General features: G+C 35.4%; 2 protein-coding genes across 3 annotated transcripts in view; both read left to right on the forward strand.

Moving 5' to 3' along the window:
- Positions 1 to 25745, forward strand: part of LOC142341447 (uncharacterized) — a 545892-nt gene that overhangs the window by 17763 nt on the left and 502384 nt on the right. The window lies entirely within an intron of this gene.
- Positions 1058 to 25745, forward strand: part of LOC142340706 (receptor tyrosine-protein kinase erbB-3-like) — a 48007-nt gene continuing 23319 nt past the window's right edge. Inside the window, exons 1-6 of the mRNA XM_075391403.1 lie at positions 1058 to 1223; positions 6965 to 7084; positions 7445 to 7580; positions 9188 to 9352; positions 15999 to 16228; positions 19552 to 19760. Coding sequence (XP_075247518.1) covers positions 1091 to 1223; positions 6965 to 7084; positions 7445 to 7580; positions 9188 to 9352; positions 15999 to 16228; positions 19552 to 19760 — 993 coding nt within the window. The 5' untranslated portion in view covers positions 1058 to 1090. The remainder of the gene's footprint in view (positions 1224 to 6964; positions 7085 to 7444; positions 7581 to 9187; positions 9353 to 15998; positions 16229 to 19551; positions 19761 to 25745) is intronic.

Below are 25745 nucleotides of genomic sequence, written 5' to 3' on the forward strand. Positions count from 1 at the left end.
CGAATATCACTAATGAAGTCGCCCGTGTATTTAAGGTAGGGAAATTACCCCCATGTTGACTTTATAAGTCTTTTCATAAAGTGGACCTCTCAACTGGGGTATATATATATATATATATATATATATATATATGTATATATATATATATATATATTTATATATATATGTATATATATATATGTATATATATATATATGTATATATACATGTATACATATATATATATATATATATATATATATATATATATATATATATACCCCAGTTAAGACGTCGAATTATGAAAAGACCATGGTCGACCAATATCGGGTATTAAAAGACAGTTTTCGACCGTTGTTGGGTATGAAATGGTTTTATGTTGACGCTTATAGTCTTGGTCGACTTTATGTCTGCCCTTATGGTCATGGTCGACTTTAGGTCATCCCTAATGGTCATGGTCGACTTTTGGTCGACTGATATGGTCATGGTCGACTTTAGGTCAACCTATATGGCAATGGTGGACTTTGAGTTTTGACAAATACATTTTTGCATATAATGTAGTTTCAGGTGTTAATTGTTTCATTTCAATTTGCAAAAAATTATGGCCAAAGACAAAAAATATTTTTTTTCCAAATCTTTTCTCGAGCCACCATATTGTCCTTCAATTTCATATCATTGACATGTTTCTAGTACATTTTATGCTATCTTTGTACATACGCGGTACTCAACACTCAGTTTAAAGTACCTATGAACCCCTAAAAATGCACCGAGCATTTGTTAAAAGAGACCTATGAGCAGACTTAAGGTCGATCGTACTGGATATGAAAGACCATTATATATATTCTCACTGTAATATATATATATATATATATATATATATATAAACATACATATACGTATTTATATATGTATATATATATATATATATATATATATATATATATATATATATGTATATATATATATATATATATATATATATATATATATATATCCTTGTTTATCTCTGTTATTTTACCGATTAGGGCAGGGTGAATTATCGTAGTCGTTTTTGTGTTTTTCCATTTGCAGGCATGCAGAGTATTTTGTGAATGACAATGTGTGTGTGAATATGTGTCCTGGGGTTATCAACTACAATCATACGGAGTCAGGCATTAAACTCAGTATTGGCAACACAGCTATCAACAACAGCACCAAGGACAACGAATACGCATTCCATTTCCAGTGTTTGTCTGAATGTCCAGGTAAAACTCTGATTCCACTTTCCGCTTTTGAAAAACCGGGGCCCCAGTTTTTTCCTAAGAGATATTCTCGACTTGCTCTCTGATCAAAAATGGTCCCATGATCAAAAATGGTCCCAATTTTGACCTTTGATTATGACCTGATTTTGGACTCTAGAACTGATGACGCCCAAAAATCGCCTTCTGATCAGAGAGATTAAGTTGCCACAGTTCTCGGGTCGAGGTTTGCCGGTGAATTTTCGTAAAAAATGTAGTGAAAAGCGGTGGAAAAAAGATTTTCACCGCGTATTTCTTACATCTTTTTGTGGTGAATGCGGTTAATTGCGGTGAATTATTTATTATCACCACGTTCTGAGTAATCTTACAAAAAGGAATCGTTCCTACACGGGTTCGACCCTCCGACCTCCTGCATGCCTTCAACTGCTTATTCCACTGCTGCCAACTATTTTTGATATTTCCTGTGAATTTATATCATATTGAGTAAAGGTTGGATGGCAAATGCGGTGAATTTGTGTATGTGGTGGAATTTTTATTTTCACCGCATTCATCGCAATCACCGCATTTCTCACAAAAATTTACCCAAAAACCTCGACCCGGGTAATACTATTAATAACATATATGGTTTACGTAAGCTTCGAGTTACTATACAATACTTGAACTATAGGGAATGTACCACAATTATATAAGAGCATATTGTATCGAGGTGGAATTAGATCACTCAAAAAGTGGGGGAAACTCTTTGACAGAAAACTCCCCCTGATTTCCCCCTTAACCGCGTTCGTCGGTTTCTTTTATATCATTTTACCCTTATTTCTATTGAACCCAATTTGAAGTCTGTGGGGGTTATTTTGAGGGTTAATCTTAAATCTCCCCCTTTTCTTTATTTATCTTTTTCTTGCATTTTTTTATTGTCTCAAAAAATTGGCCACTGTGTTACCGAGTAAATAAGCGAATTTATTAGCCAATCAGAATCGAGTATTTGAATTCGGATTTAAATGAATAAAATCTCCAAAGAAATCTCTCCAATTTAAGTATAAAGCTCGGAAAAAGTGCATTTAACATAATTTCATTAAGTCTAATTATAAAAACTATCAAATCAGACAAGATTCGGCTCTATTTTTTCGGGTTTTTGGATTCATCGGTACAAAATGGTGACTGGCATTGAATTGATCCGTTATCAGACAATATACTGCCTTTTTCACTGGTTGCCTAAAACATTGCATTACTGTCTTTTTGCATCTGTAGAAATTAAAATTCAGCTAAGATGGTTCGGAGGCCTTAGCCTCTAAATTCCAACTGGTTAACAAGTTTGAAAAATAGTCCCTAAGTAATGTTTTTTTTCTGAGTCAGCCCTTTTAGGCGACCTTAATTCTCCTAGAGACCTTCTGCCCTAACTAACTTATAAACAAAAACAGGCACAATCCTAAACTTAGAAAAAGTTAACTTACACCAGCTATCTTCTAGCACTTATGCCTACTCAGAAAACTTATCAAGAGCAGGCCGAAATCTTACTACCAACTTTCTGTCTTACCAACAGAAAGGAGAGGCTTCACATACAAAATTAAAATGAAAGGAAGCTCTCAAAATATACTAAAATCCAGCAGTACATATATACTCCGCAAAAGTAATTAATAGAGATATAAAATTTCTATTAGGTCTTAGGTTTCGTTAAAGGTTCCAAAACCGTTCAGAACTGTCATTACTAATCAAAATCAATTTTTGTTCAATAAACCGCTTAAACAGTTCTAACTTACTTAGCCATTATTCTTTAATTATATTTAAATTCAAAGCTTCTGAGAAATAACCAAAGGTTAGTACCTTGCTATAATCTCTTAAGTTTTCTTAAGTCTCCTAATATAGCTTAAATTAGAAATTCCATTTCTACACCAACCTCTTGGACTTAACTATTCTCGTGAATAGTTATTAGTAAAAAAAACCCAAAAGAAATGCATTATACATTTACAAAGTAAAAATACATTATCGTTACACGTAAAAGTGTTATAAAGTTCTAGCGAATCTTTGTCTCATTATCATGGTTTTTTGCAAACAGAAGTTCACTAAATTTCCTCGAATTTCTCATTCAACCATCTAAGCAGAATTCTTTTATTTTGCATAACCTCGACTGTAGTGTTCTCCTGGCCAAATCGCTTGTAGATCACCCGAGCTTTTGACTGGGACTGCTGGTCACCGATTATTACCTCCTCTCCCCTGATCAGATGCTCTATTGTCCGCCGCATCTTTTGCTGCACAGAAAGAAGCAATTCCAGATGAAAGTGAAACTCTGGGTTCACGGGTACTTCCTCCATCTCTGTTTGCGTTGCGATTTCTATGGTCGCGCACACACCCACTGTTTCTGTGTTACTCCACCGACCATCATGATTGTTGTCATTGGTTGCGCGGATGTTCAACCTCAAGTCTAATCCACAGTAACAGCAAGACCCATGCATGTCTGTCGCCTCAACTCTTTGGTGATCTCCCCATCGAGCAGTCCTTCTGTAAAATTTTAGTCAGCCAATCTATCCAACTCTGCCTCTGAGGCCAAGGGCTTGTCAAGTTTACAATTCTGATACTCTTTGTCTGCCCAGTTGATGAGTGTTTCTCCCTGATGCTGCCCGATGTTGTGCATGGAGACTGATATGGTTTTGAGGAAGTTTGCCTATAACATTTAAGGGGTTTAATAGCGGTTTTAAGGGATTGTCCAACGGAAGACTTCGTCCAAGAGTACGGAGGAAAGAAAGTCTTCCATCTTCTTCTTTTATTTATTTTTTAAAAAAATCACATGATTGAATTAGTTTAACCCCAATTTGCTAAGTAACCTCTAATTTGAGCTGAGAAATCTTAAGTTTCATTAAAGGTTCTAAAACCGTTCAGTTTAGACAAAGTCAGAACTGTCATTACTAATCAAAATCAATTTTTGTTCAATAAACCGCTTAAACAGTTCTAACTTACTTAGCCATTATTCTTTAATTATATTTAAATTCAAAGCTTCTGAGCAATAACCCAAGGTTAGTACCTTGCTATAATCTCCTAAGTTTTCTTAAGTCTCCTAATATAGCTTAAATTAGAAATTCCATTTCTACACCAACCTCTTGGACTTAACTATTCTCGTGAATAGTTATTAGTAAAAAAAACCCAAAAGAAATGCATTATACATTTACAAAGTAAAAATACATTATCGTTACACGTAAAAGTGTTATAAAGTTCTAGCGAATCTTTGTCTCATTATCATGGTTTTTTGCATACAGAAGTTCACTAAATTTCCTCGAATTTCTCATACGTCCATCTCAGCAGAATTCTTTTATTTTGCATAACCTCGACTGTAGTGTTCTCCTGGCCAAATCGCTTGTAGATCACCCGAGCGTTTGATTGGGACTGCTGGTCACCAATTATTACCTCCTCTCCCCTGATCAGATGCTCTATTGTCCGCCGCATCTTTTGCTGCACAGAAAGAAGCAATTCCAGATGAAAGTGAAACTCTGGGTTCACGGGTACTTCCTCCATCTCTGTTTGCGTTGCCATTTCTATGGTCGCGCACACACCCACTGTTTCTGTGTTACTCCACCGACCATCATGATTGTTGTCATTGGTTGCGCGGATGTTCAACCTCAAGTCTAATCCACAGTAACAGCAAGACCCATGCATGTCTATCGCCTGAACTCTTTGGTGATCTCCCCATCGAGCAGTCCTTCTGTAAAATTTTAGTCAGCCAATCTATCCAACTCTGCCTCTGAGGCCAAGGGCTTGTCAAGTTTACAATTCTGATACTCTTTGTCTGCCCATTTGATGAGTGTTTCTCCCTGATGCTGCCTGATGTTGTGCATGGAGACTGATATGGTTTTGAGGAAGTTTGCCTATAACATTTAAGGGGTTTAATAGCGGTTTTAAGGGATTGTCCAACGGAAGACTTCGTCCAAGAGTACGGAGGAAAGAAAGTCTTCCATCTTCTTCTTTTATTTATTTTTTAAAAAAATCACATGATTGAATTAGGTTAACCCCCAATTTGCTAAGTAACCTCTAATTTGAGCTGAGAAATCTTAAGTTTCATTAAAGGTTCTAAAACCGTTCAGTTTAGAAAAAGTCAGAATTGTCATTACTAATCAAAATCAATTTTTGTTCAATAAAGAGCTTAAACAGTTCTCACTTACTTAGCCATTATTCTTTAATTATAATTTAATTCAAAACTTCTGAGAAATAACCCAAGGTTAGTACCTTGCTATAATCTCTTAAGTTTTCTTAAATCTCTTAAGATAGCTTATATTAGAAATTCCATTTCTACCCCAACCTCTCGGACTTAACTATTCTCGTGAATATTTTTTAGTAAAAAACCAAAAGAAATGCATTATACATTTACAAAGTGAAAGTACATTATCATTACAAGTAGAAGTGTTATAAAGTTCTAGCGAGTCTTTTGTCTCATTATCATGGTTTGTTGCATATAGAAGTTCACTAAATTTTCTCAAGTTTCTCACTCGTCCATCTCTGCAGAATTCTTTTATTTTGCGTTACCTCGACTGTAGTGTTCTCCTGGCCACATCGCTTGTAGGTCACCCGAGTTCTTGACTGGGACTGCTGGTCACCGAAAATTACCTCCTCTCCCCTGATCAGATGCTCTATTGCCCGCGGCATCTTTTGCTGCAGAGAAAAAAACAATTCCGGAAGATGAAAGTGAAATTCTGGTTTCACGGGTACTTCCTCCATCTCGGTTTGCGTTGCCGTTTCTCTGGTCGCGCGCACACCCACTGTTTCTGTGTTACTCCACCGACCATCATCATTGTCGTCGTTGGTTGCGGGGATGTTCAACCTCAAGTCTAATCCACAGTAACAGCAAGACCCATGCATGTCTGTCGCCTTAACTCTTTGGTGAGCTCCCCATCGAGCAGTCCTTCTGTAAAATTTTAGTTAGCCAATCTATCCAACTCTGCCTTTGAGGCCAAGGGCTTGTCAAGTACACAATTCTGATACGCTCTGTCTGCCCAGTTGATGAGTGTTTCTCCCTGATGCTGCCTGATGTTGTGCATGGAGACTGATATGGTTTTGAGTATGTTTGCCTATAACATATAAGGGGTTTAATAGCGGTTTTAAGGGATTGTCCAACGGAAGATTTCGTCCAAGAGTACGGAGGAAAGAAAGTCTTCAATCTTCTTCTTTTTTTACATTTTAAAGAAATCACATGGTTGAATTAAGTTTACCCCAATTCGGTAGGTAACCTCTAATTTGAGCTGAGAAGTCTTAAGTTTCATTAAAGGTTCTAAAACCGTTCAGAACTGTCATTACTAATCAAAATCAATTTTTGTTCAATAAACCGCTTAAGCAGTTCTAACTTACTGAGCCATTATTCTTTCATTATAATTCAATTCGAAACTACTGAGAAGTAACCCAAGTTTATTACCTTTCTATAATTTCTTCAGTTTTTTTAAATCTCCTAGTAAAGCTTAAGTTAGAAATTCCATTTCTACAGCAACTAACTGGAGATTACTTTTTTGCAAGAAGAAAATTTTCAGAAAACTCAAAGTTTCGCATCAGTTTTTTTGAATTACAGCAATTCTAAGTTTAAAGCCTCTCTCAGACATAAACATTGTAAATATATGGTGAGTTTGAAAACATAATTTGAAAACAATTTTTTGGAGAAAACCATATTTTGAAAACTATATCTTGGAGAAAATATTTTAAAAGATAATATTTTTGAAACAACAGTTTGAAAATATTATGAATAATGTGAAACTGCAACATTTTCTTGTTTTCAGGTGGAACGTTTATCAACGACAGGTACCGCAATCAAAAGAAATGCACTTACAGATGTGACTCCGACCAGTACTTAGAGGGCAAAAGATGTGTCAAATGTAAACAAGAACCATGCGAAGGAGGTGGGTTTTGTTTTTTATTCATGACGGGGGGAGGGGGGGGGGGGAGGGCGTTGATGGCTCTAACAAACTCCTAGTCCGAGTCTTTTAATTTCAAAAACAAGTATGAAACATAATCATCTCCATTAGTCCCTTAAATAAAATTTTCCCCGATTAAGAAGCTTTAATGTTTTTTTTTCTGATTTTGATCACTCTCATTTTTGGATCGTTTTTATCACTCTAATTGTTTGGCGTAGAAATCGTGACACAGGTGGTGAGTGATAAATTTGAGCATTTTAAAAGAATTCATCGGTTATTTATTTTTTTAGCTTACATCGCAAAATTCTTGCCACTCGAATATGAGTGAAAATGATTTTTGTTTAGGATGCAAGCTCTTAACACCTTTGGAACAGTGTGACAGGAGAAACCCTTTTGTGATATACGAACGAGAGTTGAGTAGAGAAGAACCCTGTACTCAACTAGTGGGGGACTTGATTCTTGATAATTTATTTTGGATCGGGCGAGTATTCCATTATTGAGAAACTCTTGTTTTTATATATGATTCTAAATTGATCTGATCTTCGATATTGTAATTTTCGATTAACCATACATTACAAGACATCACCGCTATCGAATAAAGGGGGTGATTCGGTCCAGTTTTTTCTTTAAACTTACAAAACGTATCTTGGATCTTTTCCGTTTGTGCCCCCCCCCCCAGTTACAGAGCACGTGCCATTGCATAGTAAATCATTATGTAAAAATATGGCACATGCATCTGGGGAGTGCAAATAATATGCGCACACTAAGCTGGGGGGGAGGAGGGCATAAACGGAAAAGATCCCGTATCTTAATACATGTAAAAAAGGGTCTTGCAGTGTGGGTTAGGGCGACAAAAGGATGATTAGACTATAACTGGTTGCTATAGTAGTCAGTTAGGTATAAGACAAAAACGAGTATATCGGTAACTATAAGACAAACAATTGGAGTACATCATAGTATAATTATAAAGGCAGTTATTCTGGATCTTTTCCGTTTGTGCCCCCCCCCCCCTCCCCAAGCTTAGTGGGCGCGTTTTATTTGAAACCTCCAGGCGCACGTGCAATATTTGTGCATAATAATTTACCATGTAGTGACATGCTCTTTAACTAGGTGAGGGGGGGGGGCACAAACGGAAAAGATCCATTACTCTTTACAATGCCTTTGTTTCAAAATTCTACAAACAAGCGCAACAGTAATTGAAATCTAGTGGTAGGGCGGCTAACACGTATTGTTAGAAGTCATACTAGGTCATGTATAGTTCTCGGTGACCAATCTGATCATTTAAAAAATCTAACTTATTCCCAAAATTCTATAAGCGTTATGTCCTAAGTCACTGATACAAAAAACATAGCCGGTAGAAGACCGGAAACGACTCGAATCGTCGTGCATTATAATCTCTGAACTAACCTTACCAAAATCAGAACATCAAAATAGAAAAGAGAAAAAAAAACAAAAGTAGACCAACAAAACAATTCAAAGTGTTTTAAAAATGCCGACAATTTTTTAGGTGCGGGGGGAGCTAGGTGGGGTGGGTGGGTAGATAGGTTGGGGATGTGGGAGGTGCTGGGATAGTTGGGGGGGGGGAGGTGGGGGTAGCTAGGTGAAGGGAGGGGGTAGGGGTAGGTGGGGGGGGGTAAGTTGGGGGGGGGGGGGGGTGCGGTGGTGGTGGTGGTGGGGGGGGGGGGGGTGCGGGGCGGCGGTGGAGGGGGTAGGTGGGGATGTAGACAGGTGGTGGTGGGGGGGGGGGGGGGTTGTGTAGTGTAGTTTAGATAATTAGGGTTGACTTATATAGGAACAAAAAATCTCAAAAGGACCTCTTCTACTTGAACATTACCAGTAGTTCCTCATTACTATACATTACAAACGAAGCTACTTTTAAAGTCCAATGTTCGCAAACAGAAGTCACAATCAAAAACGGAAGTAAATGCTCGAACAGAAAGAAGTCAAAATTCAAGTCATGAACAAATTTGCTTTCTGTCAAAAAAAACCTGTAGAATCTCAATACTCCTCTTCGAGTCGTAAAAACATCGACAAAAAATGTGGAAACTCACGTTTTGTCACAATCTAATTTGCAAATTTTGTTTTTAGTGATCCTTGGTGCGGTATACTTCCTTTCAATCTGTCCAAACTACATCTGTTCAAGAATGTGCGTGAAATCACAGGGCAGTTGCAAGTCATTGAGTCACCTCTAACAAATCTCTCCTTTCTTGCCGACCTAGAGGTCATCGGAGGTCAAAGCCTAGGGGCACAAATGTTAGTCTAAATATTTATTATTGTCAGTCAGTCAATTACTGGCTTTTCTCCTAAAGCGTTTTTTGATGCACTCTGAATTCAAAAAATTTCATTTCGCCGCAGAGGTATACCCAAATCGTCACTGGCAAATATGCCCGATCTGGGTACCTCTTGCTCGTTTTTCCTATGTTAATACATTGAAAATGCAACAATATTGCCAAAATTAGCTACTTTAGCAAAAACAGACAAAATTGCAGGGAACCTGTGTTTGCAAAAGTGTACAAATTTTAACCGCGAATTTAAAGCACAAGCTATGCATCCTTTTTGTTGCGCGGTATGTATCACGAATCTGCTCGATTTATGTATCTCTTTTTCGCACGCAACGTAACTCGATTTCCCACAATAATCCGCAATTAGGCCTAATTTAATGTGCGTTTTTGAGAATAAAAGTAATTATTAAAGCTTTATTACTACTATTAGTACTTGTTACTAACTTTATTACTACTTACCAAAGGGTTGAAATGAGAATTATGAAATAATTGTTTTAATTACACTTTTAAATTTTTGATTATTTAGTCAAGAATACATGCAATTTTCAGCTGGCCGTGTTTAACTCCAAAGTATCCTTGTCATGGAAAAAGCATTTATTTTGGGTGTCAATGTTGCTTCACTCAATTACAAACTAAATTTATTGTTAAGTGAATTAAAAGTAGAAGAAAAAGAAATATAAAGTTCTTTCTCTGAAAAATCCCTCAGTATTTTTTGAGCGACCAAAAGAATAGAAAAGTAATTAAATAAAGCTCGAATAAAATTTCATTTAGTTTGCAAACCAAATTTATTGTTCAGTGATTTAAAAACAGAAAAAAAAACAAAATTGACTTTTTTTCTGAAACATCTCAATTTTTTTGATGATATTTGCGGATTTTCAAGTCGGTTTTGCCCCTTTTGGTTAACAAAAAACGCTTGGTTTCTGCATCAGGTTTCTCGGATCTTTGCTCAACATAGTTTTTGACCTACTATTTACGAAAAACTAAATATCCTCGAAAAAAAAGAATTTTTCAGAAAAAAATCCAATGAAAAACATTTTTGATACAATACATTATTTTCGATTTGCTATTTATGAAAACCAATTTGGAAGGTAATTTTGTGAAAGAAAAAATTCACTAAGCCGTGTTTGACCTCTCATTAGACCTATAGGTTTATAGATTTTCTCAGAAAATGTGGTTTAAATTTTTAAATCTTTTTCACAATTTATGTGTTCTCCCCATTCCAAATTTTGCTAGCTTCAATTTAACAAATTTTGAACATTTTGTTTGCGAAATTATTCTTAGGGCTGGGTTTTGTTAACAAACGACTTTTTTGTTTGAATATTCTCTCTTTACTCTTTATTACCAGGTAGTAAATCACTTTTGCATGCTCAAAAGGCGCGCGTTTAATTGGGCTTAATTGTGGATAAGAGACACCTACAATACAAATAATAGATACCTAAAATGAGCGGAAACGAAAGACTTGTCACCTATTTTACAATTTTAAAGTATTTATATTGTGCAAAAATGGCGCAACTCTTTTTCCGAAAAATAAGATACAAAGCTAGTCTCCTGATTTCGTTAATTTTTTGTATTTATTTATTGAGCGAATTTTACTATGGCGGAAATTTTGGGGTATACGTCTGCGGCGTAATGGCTTTTATCATAAAAATATCCCACAAATTTTGAGTTTGAGTGTTTTCCGGTTAAAATTTCTCCTTGATACCAGAGTCATGTTGTTTTTTACTTTTCATAGATAAAAAAGAAGGCGCTTACCTTTACCGAATTCAACCGGCTTTAAAGTAAAGTCACTTTCAGTTGCACACTAATTAAACTGGTTAGGCATTAGTATTAACATCCCCTTTCGTATTATGTATTTGCCAAACGTTGAAAACACAGCTGGGAAAAAAATAAGTGAATTTACTCAATTGCTCGGTACGATAAAAAAATCATTGCATTGAACAGAGATATTATTCTGAAACAGCAATCTTGAAAGAAGTTCAACTTCACACAAATGATATAGTTTTTGTAACCGTTTTGTAAACGTTTGTAATTGTTTTAAAAAAAACAACTTTTTATTTTTGTAAACATCAATCTAACACGACATAAGATTGAAATGCTTGGATTAGTTTCAGTTTTTATCATGTTTAAAGAGTCCTAACTGAAAAAGTTTTTGCGGAAAAACTTTACGTTCATGATCGGTTTTTGCTTCTTTTCAAAGCTTGTTTATTAAAGCAAGAGAAGCATAAAAGGAGGTTTTACTGTAGAGGAATTTCGAGGCTTATCTTGCATGATCTTGCAAGGTTCTTGCAAATGACGCTTATCTTGAAGGATGCAAGATCCGGACGTTGATCTCGCAAGAAGCTTGCAATATCTTGCTTGATAGGCGTTGAAAAATGTTAAACAAGAAGGTGCAATTTAAGAAACTGATTCAACCGAAGATGATATTATCTTATGAGAGAAAACCTTGGTTATGAAAACCTTTATTATCATTTTCCCGTCAATAACGTATCTGAAATATTCATTTCAGGGAAAATTGTTAAATGATTGTTTTAATAGTTCAATCTGTCCACACTAATTGTGAATAAGTGAGTAAGTCTTCACAAAAAATGTAACAATTTCACTGTACTAAGTTCTGCCCTATGATCAGGGCAATTTTAGAAGAGGTACAATTGTTAATTGTTTACTTTACACTAATGACAAGAATTAGTTCAAGTAATTGTTTAAAACACAGAAACAGACTAAAATTTGCAGACCTGGACTTGAAGAGCGAGAAAACTTTATTCTTCTATCAGTTTTTTTGCAATATCCTGGTCAAATCTTGTAAATTAAAGCAAGATAATGAGAATTTCAACTATGAGATGAATTTGAAACAATTGACAATTGGTATAATTTTTTAACATTCTTTACCTCAATACAAATATTATTTGTCTGCTTAGTCGGGTGTCTTCACTAAAAAACTGTAACAATTTTACCGTATGTAAATCGATATAAGGAGCGGGCAATTAAACAACAAAAACTTATTGACACATCATTAGATTTATGCATGTGTTCATATTTTGTTGAGTATTCTGATTATGACTCAGAAATCGCCATACCGTTAAAACCGTCGCCATACCTCGACTTTTGAAAAGACCACGCTCGACCAAAAAGTGGTAAAATAAGATGATGCTCGACTCACACAACCCATGAAAAGTCTTTAACTGGACCCAATCTTTCAACTAAACTTTGCTACGGCACAAATATTTGATGATGGACTTTAGCTCGACCTAAATATGATGCTAGACTTTAGCTGACCTAAATTGTTCACAATGGAACCAAAAATTTTACACTCGCCCTGAAAATGGACTAGTGCTTCTACGAAGTCCACGGGTTTAGTTGTTCAATTTCCTCACTATTCCTGTTTTTTTAATCAAAAAACGAACTGTCATTTAATGAATTTTTTTGTTATAAATTTTAGAATCAAATTAATTAAAACTTAACACACTAAGCTCACTGCCGATGGAAAGTCGATTGCTAGAGCTTTGTAAACTAGTCAGCAATGACAGTTCTTGTTTTTGGGTATTTTTGGTATTGAAACTTTTGAAATTTTCATAAAAAATTTTGTAGTACCCAAATCAATGAGTATGGGGAAAGAGGGATATTAATTTGAGTTTTATTATAATTTTTTGGAAAAGAAACCCCATGAATACAAAACTTGAATTAGGCTTGATTTTCATTTCCAAAAAACACTTTTTGCACATTAAAAAACGATGCCAAAGCCAGAGTTTTCAATTTTTAAACTTTATTTTCAATCTCCTCTTTCATTTTTTTTCAACCACCTCCAAAAATCAAATGTTTATGGAAAGATTTCAAATTTTATCATTTTTTTATGAAAGTAGATATAACTATCCAATAAACAAAAACTACCGCTTCAAAAACTTCTGCTAGAAATGTCACTCTTCAAGCCAGAAGTTAAGTACTTCAGAATTACCTTTTTCTGACGTTGTTGAAAGTTAACGATAAAATATCCAGTTTCAGCTTATGAGCTTCGTAAATTGACAAACTGAAGACTGAACTTGAGATTGAACTGTGTTTTTTTGAGATTGAACTGTGTTCACCATCTGGTCTTCTCTCTTGACTTTGTTTTTTTATCAATTCGGAGCTGGCGAAGTATTTCGTTTTCCAAATTCTTTCAAAATCTTTGTAATTAAACCCATTTGATCATTCCAATGCTTATGAAGTAATAATTGCATGTTGATAATATATTTTGTTTAAAAATGAAATGAGATGCTTCAGACGTTCTTGAGTTTGTTTTTTACGTTTCGGGAGATTTTATTTCATTTTTGGCATGTTAAAAGAACTTTTCCCGTTCTTAGTCTAACGAATTGTAAGTTCTCACAATTACATTTATTTAGTTCTATAGTGTCATGCTAGCACCCTCATGCTTTAGTTGCATTAGTCTCGAGATGTGTTTCAAGTACTGCAACAAAATTGCAGCACGTCTGTCGATAAAAAAGGCTTTTGTTTGGTACAGTTTGGTATTGTGTCAGTTTTGGAAATCAAATATATTGAACTTTTCGTACGTTTGGAACTGCACGGTCCATGCCTCATCCTTCTTTCTGAAAAAGATATTATTATTCATTCACCAAGGTTTTTTAAACATAAAACCAATTTTTTGTTTCGTTTTCTAGCCTTATGATTATAAGGTCTTCATTTTGAGGCATTTTGAGACTTTTAAACAGACAAAATTTGTTTTTAAAAAATATGGTTGATCAGTTTATACGTCTGCCATGATTCTTACAAACTGCTACGGAGAGGGAACCCCATGATTACAAAACTGGAAATAGGTTTGCTTTGCCTTTTCAAAATAGAATTTTGCATATTATGCGATGACAAAGCCAGAAAATTTGCGTTAAATTTTTCACAGAGTTTTCAACCTTCAAGTGTTCTCTTCAACCTCCTCTTTTATTATTCAACCCCTCCAAAAATCTAATGTTTATGGAAATGCTTAAGTTTTATCCTTTTTTCTGAAAAAAGAAACAACTATTCATTAACGAAAAATTTTAGCGAGCAATGTCGCTTTTCAAGCCAGAAGTGAAATACCTCAGCATTATCTTCTTCTGACGTTGTCAAAGAATTGGGATAAAATATCAGTTTTAGCTGATAAAAGTCGTAAATTGACAAAATCAGGGTTGCTTTTTTCCGAGAAGCTTCCTTCATCATCTGGAGTGTTCGCTTATAACTTTATTTTTTTACCTATTCTGAGGTGGCAAAAAAGTTTGCTTCCCAAAGTCTTCAAACTTTTTGTATTAAAACCCATTTGGTTTCGAAAATGAAACAAAATAATAATTCAGACGTTCTTGAGTTTTTTTAAAGTTCTGGAGTTTCTTAAATCCATTTTGGCCATGTTAAAACTGTTTTTTTCCGGTTTTCGTCTGTTAAAATCTAAGTTCTCACAATTATGATTTTTTTAGTTCCTGAGGCATGTCACCCTCCTCATGCTTTAGTTGCATTTGTCACGAGATGTGTTTCAAGTACTGCAATAAATTTGCAGCACGTCTTTCCGAAAAAAGAAAGTTTTTGTTTGGAAAATTTCGGCATTTTGGTCATTTTTGGTGATTTAAAATTACATTGTTATTCATTCACCGACTTTTTTGAGCATAAAACCGAAGATGCAATAGAAACCAAAGATACAGAACCTTTGCTACTCTTCAAACCTATGATATCAAAGGTTTCATAAAACTTTTTCAACTTTTCTGATTGTGTTAGTCAAGTGCCAAGGTTGAGAGGTCGACCATATGAAAGGACACGTTAAGTCGAATTGGGGTGTCACTTCCCTAACTTATTTACATGGTCAGCACTACACGTAATGCTGATTTAAAGTCTTTCCATACTATAGTCATGGTCTTTACGTACCTAATAATTGTTAACCATTTTTTTCATACCCAATATTGGGCTACAATATTTTTTTATAACTCGGTCTATTAACTGCATTACGAATCAAAGTAAGATGTTTTAAGCCAACTATATAAATCTACCAAATGATTTGATACCATCAGGAGCAAATTTAAAAAATGTTAATTCCTCTAATACACATAAAAATACAAACGGTAAAGAGGCAATGTACAGTTAAGAATATATTATGTGTAAAATTAAAAAAAAAACCTTAAATTAGTTGCCCGGGTCGAGACAGTATGTCTAACTTACAAGAACTCACAAGTTTCTTACGAACCCAGGTTGAGGTGCCAGACCGAAAGTCGATATGTGCAGACCGTCCCAGACGGAAGGTGTCTATGTCCAGACCCTCCCAGACGGAAAGTGCCCATGTCCAGACTTTCGTGCGTTCCAAAGGAAAGTTTGTTTGCTCCAAAATTGATAATTTGTGCGTTCATGTCCAGACTATAGTGCGTTCAAAATTGCCTATGTCCGGAATTTTGTGTGTTCCAAACCAAAAATCGTCCGCTGCAATATTGACATTCTGTGCGCTTTTGTCGAGATTGTAAGAACATATTTAAAGAGCAGGACGTTACATTAGTAAAAGAAAGCTTGAAAATTTTGCACTATTTTAATGTACAGCGGGTGAATATTTACAATGTAACTAAAAATAAAATCGAATGCTTAATGAAATCTTGTATATGAAAAGGGAATCGTCTTTTAAGGGGATCGTCTCTTTTGATTGCAAGCAACCAAAGCCTGACTCATCTTGGGCTAGTGTCTCTACGACAAGTGAACAAACCACCCTTATTTGGGCGTGCAGTTTCGATCAGCGGGCAAAGTCTCTGTTACATCAATGAAGATATGATGAAAGAGCTGATTCATCCAAAGTCTGCTGTTTCTGACGATGCTGTGCATGTCCATTGGGAAAACCTCCCGTCGACTGAACAATGCTGTAAGATTTGATCACTGTTTTAATTATAATTAAGGTATACACAGTATCATTATTTCTTTTTTTTTCAAATAATTTTTATTCCAGATCAGCTTGTTTATCAGAATTTTGGTCACTCAGCAGAAAATAAACAACAAAAAATTCGGCAGGGAGCACTTAAGTTTTCAAAAAAGTTTAATGACTTCTGTGACAGTTTATTGCGTTGTTTTTTTACCTTCATCTTCTGTTTCTGAATTCTTTCTATTGTGTTTTACTTCAGTCTTCAGTTGTTACTCCCCGCTCATTGGTTGAGAAAACGTTTATGTAAAAGTTATCAATCTCCTTACAATGAATCATTAATTCACAGTATTAATTAGAATTAAAGCGTGAAAGACAAGGGTTACAGCAATACCTATCTTATAACCTAGGTTGAGGTGTGTGACCAAAGCCAGCTCTGATCCGACTGACTTGCGTTGCGCGCATTGGGGGGGGGGGGGGGGGGGTGGTGAGAGAGCAGACCAATTAGGGCCGCGGAGAGGGGGTATCCATACTAAAACCTTGAACCATTAAAGTAGCAGTAATCATTTTCAGAAAAATAGACGTTAATTTCTGAAGAGACAGCCCTTTTGATGAGCGGATTCAAATCTTGCAAGAATCTTGCTAGATGATTCAATGCTTGCAGATTCTTGCAAGAATCTTGCAGGATGTCAATCAAGGCAAAACATAAATCAGGGTACAAATGTTTTAGACATATTTTTTTAAGCAATTTATTGTTTATTAAACAACTAGCGTGGTCTTTTTAAAGCCTTTTGAAAATTGGAAAGTCGTCTGCAAAAATGCCCCCCCCCCCAATTACGCAACCGAATCCGCAACCCATCAGATTTGGTTTGGGAGGTGACAAGCGTTGGACATTAACCTTTGAAGATATTACAAGTAAATATACAATGCTTAGAGCATCTGATCAGGTTTGATGCGTTTTGCTTTGCTGCACGGGCTTTGCAACACTACTTCTAATTACCCAGGATTAGGGGGGTGTTCTTCTAATTCGATTCTTAATTACTGATGGGAAATTGTAAGAGCGTAATATTAGAAAAACACACTTTATCTTAACTTTACTCCATTCATCTTAAGTAAGATTTGACTTGACTTTACCTGATTTTAGCCACTATGTTCTATGTTAATATTTGTTGCTTTCTTATTTTGTCCGGAGGTATGAAAATTATATATAATAAAAGGATTTCAGCTAACTAATCCACACTCCTACGAGAATCTTACAAATCTCTATAAAAACTAGGCAGCTCGTGTGTGTTTATGTTTGCGGCATAAAAATTTTCAAACCTGGTCTATGAAAATGAAGCATCATTCATGAAATTTTAAAAACTTTTTCTTCTTTACTGTGTACCTAATTGTGTACCTTTTTTGTTTAATGTTTGCAGAATTTAGAGCCAATTTCTGTCATATTGTTAAAGATAAGTTTTCAATGAGATCAGATTGCCTACAGTTGGTCTGGATCATGTTCTATTAGACTAGTTGAAAAAATGCTCATGAAGAAAACTTTTGACAAAATTGATTTCTTTATACTAAGCTTGTTCCTCCAAAATCTTAAAGTAGTTTTGTGATTTGTCTGATTTTGTTTTAAATTGAGAGTAGAAAAGAGACTATTACAAAGAAAAAACAGGATTCTACGAATACAATGTTCGTCAAGATTTAGAACGAAAGGAATTAAAAAAATAAATGTGCAAGTCAGTGAACAAAATTGTATGCAGCTCCTTATGAAAATAAAATCAAAGACAAAAAATATTTGGATTAGAAGCTTGAAAAAAAAGTTTTCGAAATTTAAACATCAATAAAAATTAAACAAATGGATTCTAAAGTGTACAAAAACTTTACAGAACTAATATGTTCAATAAAATTTCTCCCTTATATTTGGACAACTTGAGCAGACAATTATTACAATTGCTTTTGACCTTGTGATGACAAAAAACAGAAACATTTTACTGAAAAAATGATTAAAACATACCAGAAAAAAAGATAAATTTATTTAAGCAGATTTTTAAAATCAAATATTTTTATGCTGGGGAATCAGCATTTTGTATCTCTGAGGGAACGGCTCAAGCCCTTCAGATCAAAACAAAAAAATATAAATTTTTGGAACATTTGAACTTTGCAAAATTCGCTATAATTTCGAAAATTTTTTATAATTAACTTACCAAAACAATCTATATCTTGTCAAAAACTATACAATAACTAATTCTGAGGCGCACAGAAGTCTGTGGAATCAATCAAGAGACAAACAGAAGCAAACGGAAAAAAATACAAAAAAATCTTTAAAGAAGTTTCAAAAAGCAATTGGCAACAAGTTATTGGTACTGATAGTTCCAAAATCACGCTCGCAATCCTTATATCTACCGTTTGATAGCAACTGTAATTTAGTTTATTCTTGTCTACATAACCGATGATCTTCTGGGAGCATATTTCAGAAATTGTGATGTAAATTCGAAATACACTGTGATTAGGACTATAATAACATAGGCGCTATTTTTACACAGTGATATCTCTAATTTTCACAAACTGAGATTTGAACGTGATTTTATTTCACCCTTTCGTTTCTAAATGAATCATATCGAAAGTTTAAGCAACCTCGTGCATTGAACCAAGCAAAATCAAAATAAATTTGTGCCTTCTTAAAGTTGAAAACAAAATTAAAGTTGAAACCTTATTAAAGTTGAAAAAAAGTTGCTTCATTTTTTGTTAGGATGTGATCCTCTGCAAGGATTGATTCCTTACGTTTTTCAACAAATGCGGAGAGATGCTTTGCTGTAAGAAAAAACAATTCAAAAGGAAAAATAAGAAGTTTTTATATTTGGGGTATTAAGATGCGAAACAATGTTCTCATATTAGATTAAGAAATTGCTTGAGTAACAAAGTTTTTAGAAGTGGCACTGGTGTCGAAATCACTGGAAGCGTCAAGTGGCAATTTTTAACTCGGAGGAACAAATTGAGAAGGATTTGACAAAAACCAATCCTGTAAATGGAATATGTAATCCGTGTAGAAATCCGCCCAAAACGAAGCAAGAGAATGGTGAAGGGGGGGGGGGGGTGGAGGGTAATGATGGGATTTTTAGAATTTAACCCACTTAAGTTTTTAAAGTAATTTCTGGATCTTTTCCGTTTGTGCCCCCCCCCCGTACGTTATGCGCTCCCCAGTTACAGAGCACGTGTCATTACACAGTAATTCATCATGTAAAAATTTAGCACGTGCGTCTGAGGTGTGCAAATAATATGCACCCACTAAGCTGGGGGGGGGGGGGGGGCAGAAGAGAGTAGATCCGTAATTTCTCTTCCAGCCAAACTGCCCAAGTGTGACGAACAATGCGCCCAGGTGGGTGGCAAAGATGCGTGTTGGGGTCCTGGACCTGATATGTGTTTCAAGTGTCTCAATTATGAGTTAGAGAACGGAACCTGTGTCGAATCATGCGATGTCGAGAAGTTCTTTGTCGACGGTACCATCTGCAAAATTTGTCACGAGGAGTGCACTGGGGGATGTCATGGAAAGGTTAGGGGGGGGGGGCTGCCCTGTTGGCCAACTATAAAAAAACGATCATTGCTTACATAAAAATAACGATGAAAAAACAATCGTTTCTTACAAAAAATAACGACAAAATCACGCGCAAAACGACGATTACCACGTAATGGGTTTGATCGTTTTTGTCTAAGGAAAACGATTAAAAAACAACGGTTTCTTAAAAGTGAAAAACAAAATTCCTCAACACGGTTACTTAAATTATATTTTGAACTTGTGTAGGAATTTGCTAAACATGAGCTAAAGAGAGCCGAAATTCAAAATTTTCGCCAATTTTTTTCATAATTATGCACGAAATTTCAGAGAAAAGTTACTTTCAACTTTATTTACGAAATATTGTTTTATTTCCAACTTGAAATCTGCGCAGCCCCAAGTAGCAGACTACATTTATTCTGAAAATGTTGGATCCTCCCATATTATTAAGATCCCCGTACGCACGTGCAGTGTTTTATGTCAGAGGCAAAAAGATGTGAAGGCGGAGGCTGGGGCGAGAATACTCCCTCGAAAAACCTTTTTAGAGGGCTTTAACAGCTTTTTTTCTGGATAAGCATGCAGAAATTTTGCAAGCTCGTATACATCTTGATCTTTTCAAACCATGTACCATGGCAAAATATTGAATTGATTTCCCATGTATGAATATCCCGGACCGAACGCCAAGTCAATATCAGTACTGGGAAAGTGTAAATCCGAGTCTAAGTATCAGTACTGATTCAGAGCTATGATCATAACACATTTAAGACTTGTCAGACTTGGCCGAAACTTGGCAAGTCTTAATCCAAGATTTGGCAAGTCTTAATCCAAGACTCGGCAAGTCTTAATCCAAGTCTTGGCCAAGACTTAGCAAGTCTTAATCCAAGTCTTGGTAGACAAAAAACGTCAGAAATAGCCGGAAAAAAGCGTCAAAAGTAGCCGAAAACACACTAGCACTAACAGAGGCCAAGACTTGGCCAAGACTTGTCAGATTTGTAAGACCTGTTTTAAGACTTGCCCAGTACTGAAAAACGAAATAAGACTTGGATTTAGACTTGCCTAGTACTGATATTGACTTGATTTCCCATGTTTGAATATGTCTGTTTCTGAGGCTATCACGGTTCATTTTACTTAGTGGGGTCCCCCCCTACCGCGTAATAGGAGCGCAGCTCACCCCCGTCCGCGGAAAAATGCCTAATATAGAACAAGAATGTCAAATTGCCAATGTTTCCAAAAAGTCCTCGGATAATAATCGGAATAGAATTCTGAAAATCTTTCCTGCTCTAACAATTTTGACTATGCAAAGAGTGGGCTGGGTTTGAGAGATTACAGAATTGTTACCTTTAAGAGTCTGGATCCTTAGTACGAAGAAAATTGTAAAGTCTCCCAAAATTATCAAACATACAAGAACTTGCATCATAAAATCTCTAAATACGACTCTTGCTGAAAATTACAAGAAGTCGAAAGTTCATACCAAAGTTGGCTAGATAATTTAGTCAGTGGAGAACAATATACTGCATGAATCTTGGTTAGGCTTTAGGAATCGCTTACCCAGCAAACTTATATTCTTGAAAAATGTCAAAGTTATAAATTAAAATAGACTGGCTGATGTTACACCTGGTTAATGTTACTTGCTTTCTTTTTTCATCATTTTTTAGAGGCAGATAATTATTGAACTTTTTGTGTAATTTTATCACTCTGACAATTTTTTGTCATTCTGTCCCATCAAAAAATAGTTTTCGGCATCTCTTGGTCGTATAAGGCTTTTCGCAGTTCAAGAGCTTTCTGTATGGGGTTTCTCTTGCTGATTCAGTTGATATCGTTTTGGTTCAATTAGATTTCTTTCTTAGTTTGATGACTTGAAAGTTTTAAGTTTTCCTTATTTAATTTCTTTTGTTCCAACTGGCAAGTGCAACGGCTTTTTAAAAATTTTTTCTGATACGCTGAGTGGTTCCACGTTTTTCTTATGTTCCTCATCAAAAAAAGAATTAACGGGGTAGTTAGAAAAAGAAGCTAATGAATTGATTTGAGATCATAAATTTTGGAAAAGATATTCAGATTATCCAGATGGTGTGAGTTATGCCCAGTTTCATGTTGTCTTGTTGCTTGTTTTAAGAAAGAAGAAGCAAAACGGTAAATTGAAAAGAAAAGTTCTTCAAATATATTTGGAGCAGTTTAGTGTAGAAAAGCACTGCTGCTGGTGGATTTCTCTCCTAATTCTTCATTGTAACGAACGTGATACGCCGCTCTGATTTCGAGAGACAAAATTAGTTAATTTTATCTTGTAATTATCTTATTTGCAAGATCTTGCTTGACCACTATTCGTCTTTTTGTGTTACAATGATTCTTACAAGTAATAAATACTTGCAAACAAAAGTACGCAAATTATCCTCATTTTTTAAACATCAGTTTGCTTCTTGAATAATGACTGAGAGATTAACCAAGATATTCGCAACTCATCATTTTCCGCAGAGAAAAGTATCTGAGTACCAGTGACAAGATCTCATTATCTCTACTAAGTTTCAGCAAGAGATGCACATGAATTTTTATATTGCAAGTTTTTACAAGAAAAGCACTCTTTTTAGTACGCTAATGTGATTTGTTTTTTTTTCTATGATCACGGTTTACAACCCGAATTTGAGTTTCAGAGCATTTCAGCGCTGAACCAGCACAACTCAAGAGTAAAAACTCAATTCAGTTGTGGAACATTGCAATACCAGTAAATTTTTAAGTTTTCTTATGTGCAGTTTTTCTTCATTATGGTGACATTGAGTTCATAGTGTTCGCTCAGAAATGTACCCTGTATAGTGTGAAAATTACTTATACCCCAAATTTAAACCTGAGCAGAATATTGTGATAATTTTGTAGCTTATAACTGGTAATTGCTTTAGTAAAATACACATTAATTATAGAAAAAATAGTTTGTAGGAGTGGTTATGACTAGCTGCGCCAAACAAAAGTTACAATTACCCACGCAAAAATTCGAATCGCAAATAAACAAACCTTGCTGGCGGGAGTTAAGCTGAACGTATTATTTTTCATTAAGTAAATTATACTGAACAATCAGAGTGGCCGTTGTAAATTGGGAAATTAACTCTCATCTCCATGACTTTAATTGTGAAAAACCTGTAGCAGTAGGAATACTGAACGTACACCTTCAGCCAATCAGAGACTGAGAAGACACTATTCTCTTTTATATAGAGAGAACTGAACTTGCTATAGTCAGTCTGTTAGTTTAGTTAGATACACCATGTATATACCTTTGACTCCGGTTCTACTTGTATTAATCACCGTAATAAACATTATACACCTCTCGTGTTTTACAGAGTCGGTTAGTCTTAGAGATATAGGTAAGTCTACTTCGCGCGCAGAAATAAGTAGCCATAGCTCTTTATACCTTAAGGCTGTAAAAGGAGCCCACATTGGGTCTGCCTTAACTGGTGCGACCAGTGAGTTAACAAACTCTAAGCGTAAAAAGAGCTCACATAAAACACTCTTCTTTCTACTTCGAAAGAAACCTAGAATTGGACTCCATAGTTACTTAATTCTTCTTTGTTTAAAACATAAGAAAAGGGGAAACACTATCCCACAAAAAGAAGGATTACAATCCTCAAAGCATAATAATACCAACCATGGACCAACACCCTGAACAATCTTCATCCAACTATCAAACACACTCTGAAAAATTACAGCTTGCAGATCTTACACAACAGAACCCATGCTTAATGCCAGAAATTTCACCTTTTGAAGTTAAACACTACCAACACCAAGATGAATTACATATACTATTAAGCATAGCAAAACAACTAAAAGCACACTATTTTGCACTCGAACAACAACCATTTCTTTCTTTACCAGAAAAGGCATCACAGGTTTCACGAACCGCCTTTCTCTTATATTTGATAGAAATTCACGGAGCACAACTCACAAAAGGCTCAATTTTATTTATTTGTGATCCACTCACAAACAAATATACCTCCTTAATATTTGATACACTATTTAACCCACTATCAGATACATTATTTGAATTCCTTACCGGAATATACTCAGAAATACAACCTCTAGATACAGAGGTACTATTTAAGAAAGCCTCATTCGAATTCTTAATACGCCTTGCACGGGGTTAAACACAAATGCTTTACAATCCCGTAAAGAAAGCGTACATAAAATTGCTCGACAGGAAATAAAAGGATTTATCAAAATTCTTGATGTCTATATTACCTCTGCAAAAGATGCAGATTTATCACAAGAAGACCTCCTTGATTCATTCACACTTTTATCTTGGTATATACATAGATTTTGGAAAAGCTTAGTAAGACACATTTTCACAGCCACGCAACAAATTGCAGAGGCTTACCCTCAAATAATAACTAAATAACCTGAAACACTACAAAACATTTATGATAAAAACTGGTTTCCACAGAATTTTGTAAATATACCAGAAAAACCTTCAGAAACTATACAGAAACTATCACTAAATAGCAAAAATATACAAATTACAAATTACCACGCGGAAGCACGTCCGTTTACCTGTACAAATATTCCAGAGAACACAGATACCTCCCTGTAAGCATCACCAATTGAAAACATGGATACAATAGTCCATAACCAACAACCTGACAATAGATTGAACGAAACCACCGAAACAGATTTTAATTCCACCTTGCTTGATGATAGAAAACTTTTCTCATCACACGCAGTAAATACAATAATTGACCTCGAAGAGAATAATAATAACAATTGCCCAACTACAAACACTACAACAGATACTCACTTGCATCAAAATCACCAAAATAGACAACCGATAAACCCGACTGAATTAAAACAAACTTCAGATCCACTAAATACAACAATTCCACCTTTACCAAATATAAACAAGCCTCTCCCACGGCTAAACAGACAAAATTCCGTACACTTTAATACACAGCCTGTCATCCTAAACAACTTAACTCAACCCACACAAGGGACAAACCAAAACACCCAAATTACTCAACAACAATTCGTAAATATAGTTCGACAATTGAATTCACAAAACGCACAACAGACCACAAATGCACCAACTCCGTATTACTTACAAGCGGCGTCTACACAAACGCCATCACCTGTTGTTCGTAGGAATGCACCAATGATGTACCCCTACCTCGGTGGCTCAGTGCCAATGCAACAGTCTTTAAGACCGTTTGATGGTACTGATCCTACTTACACTACAGAAGATTTTTTAATTGCTATTACAGCAAATATTGTAATGACTGCAGGACCAGAGCAGATTGATTCACCATTTCACGAAACCTGGATCCTCAAACGAATTGCCATGATTCAAACGGCCCTAATAGGACCGGCTCAACAATGGTATTCACACCTACCTTTAGACATAAAAAAGAACTGGCAAGCATTTTGCCGGGAATTTAAGAAAACTTTCGATAATCAACAATCAAAAACACAAGCGAAGTTAGTGCTAGAAAGCATAACACGTGCTTCAAGCGAACGAATAAAAACACTCGAACTCAGAATTGAACAAATGGCTCGAAAAGCATATGTTAATAACGCTCCAGATATGAGGAATGCACAATTGAATGACGCACTTGTCAAAGCACTAGATACTCAACTAGCTAAAATAGCATTAAAAAAGATCGCAAATCACAAATCAACTGCACTGGAACCAAAACTTCCATTTGCACAACTAGTAGAGAAAATACACCAAGAAGACATAACACGTACAAATAATGATTGCCACAAATTAAGCACAAACTCTACTGTAACACCAACAATAAATAACCTCTCTTATGATATAGATAGTCTTACGATAGAAGAAATACAAACAATGGAACAGGATATCGCCCATGGTATAAACGTAGTACAACACAAGTACTCGAACGACCCTAATTTTAAGGGAAAACAACTTTTTTTGAAATTCTGTAAGAAATGCTCACGTTCTGGACACAGTATTTCTACATGACCTGACAAAAGGTATACAAAACCGCTGGATAA

Source organism: Convolutriloba macropyga, chromosome 6 (assembly GCF_964194025.1).
Source record: "Convolutriloba macropyga chromosome 6, txConMacr16.3, whole genome shotgun sequence".
Taxonomy (NCBI): domain Eukaryota; kingdom Metazoa; phylum Xenacoelomorpha; order Acoela; family Convolutidae; genus Convolutriloba; species Convolutriloba macropyga.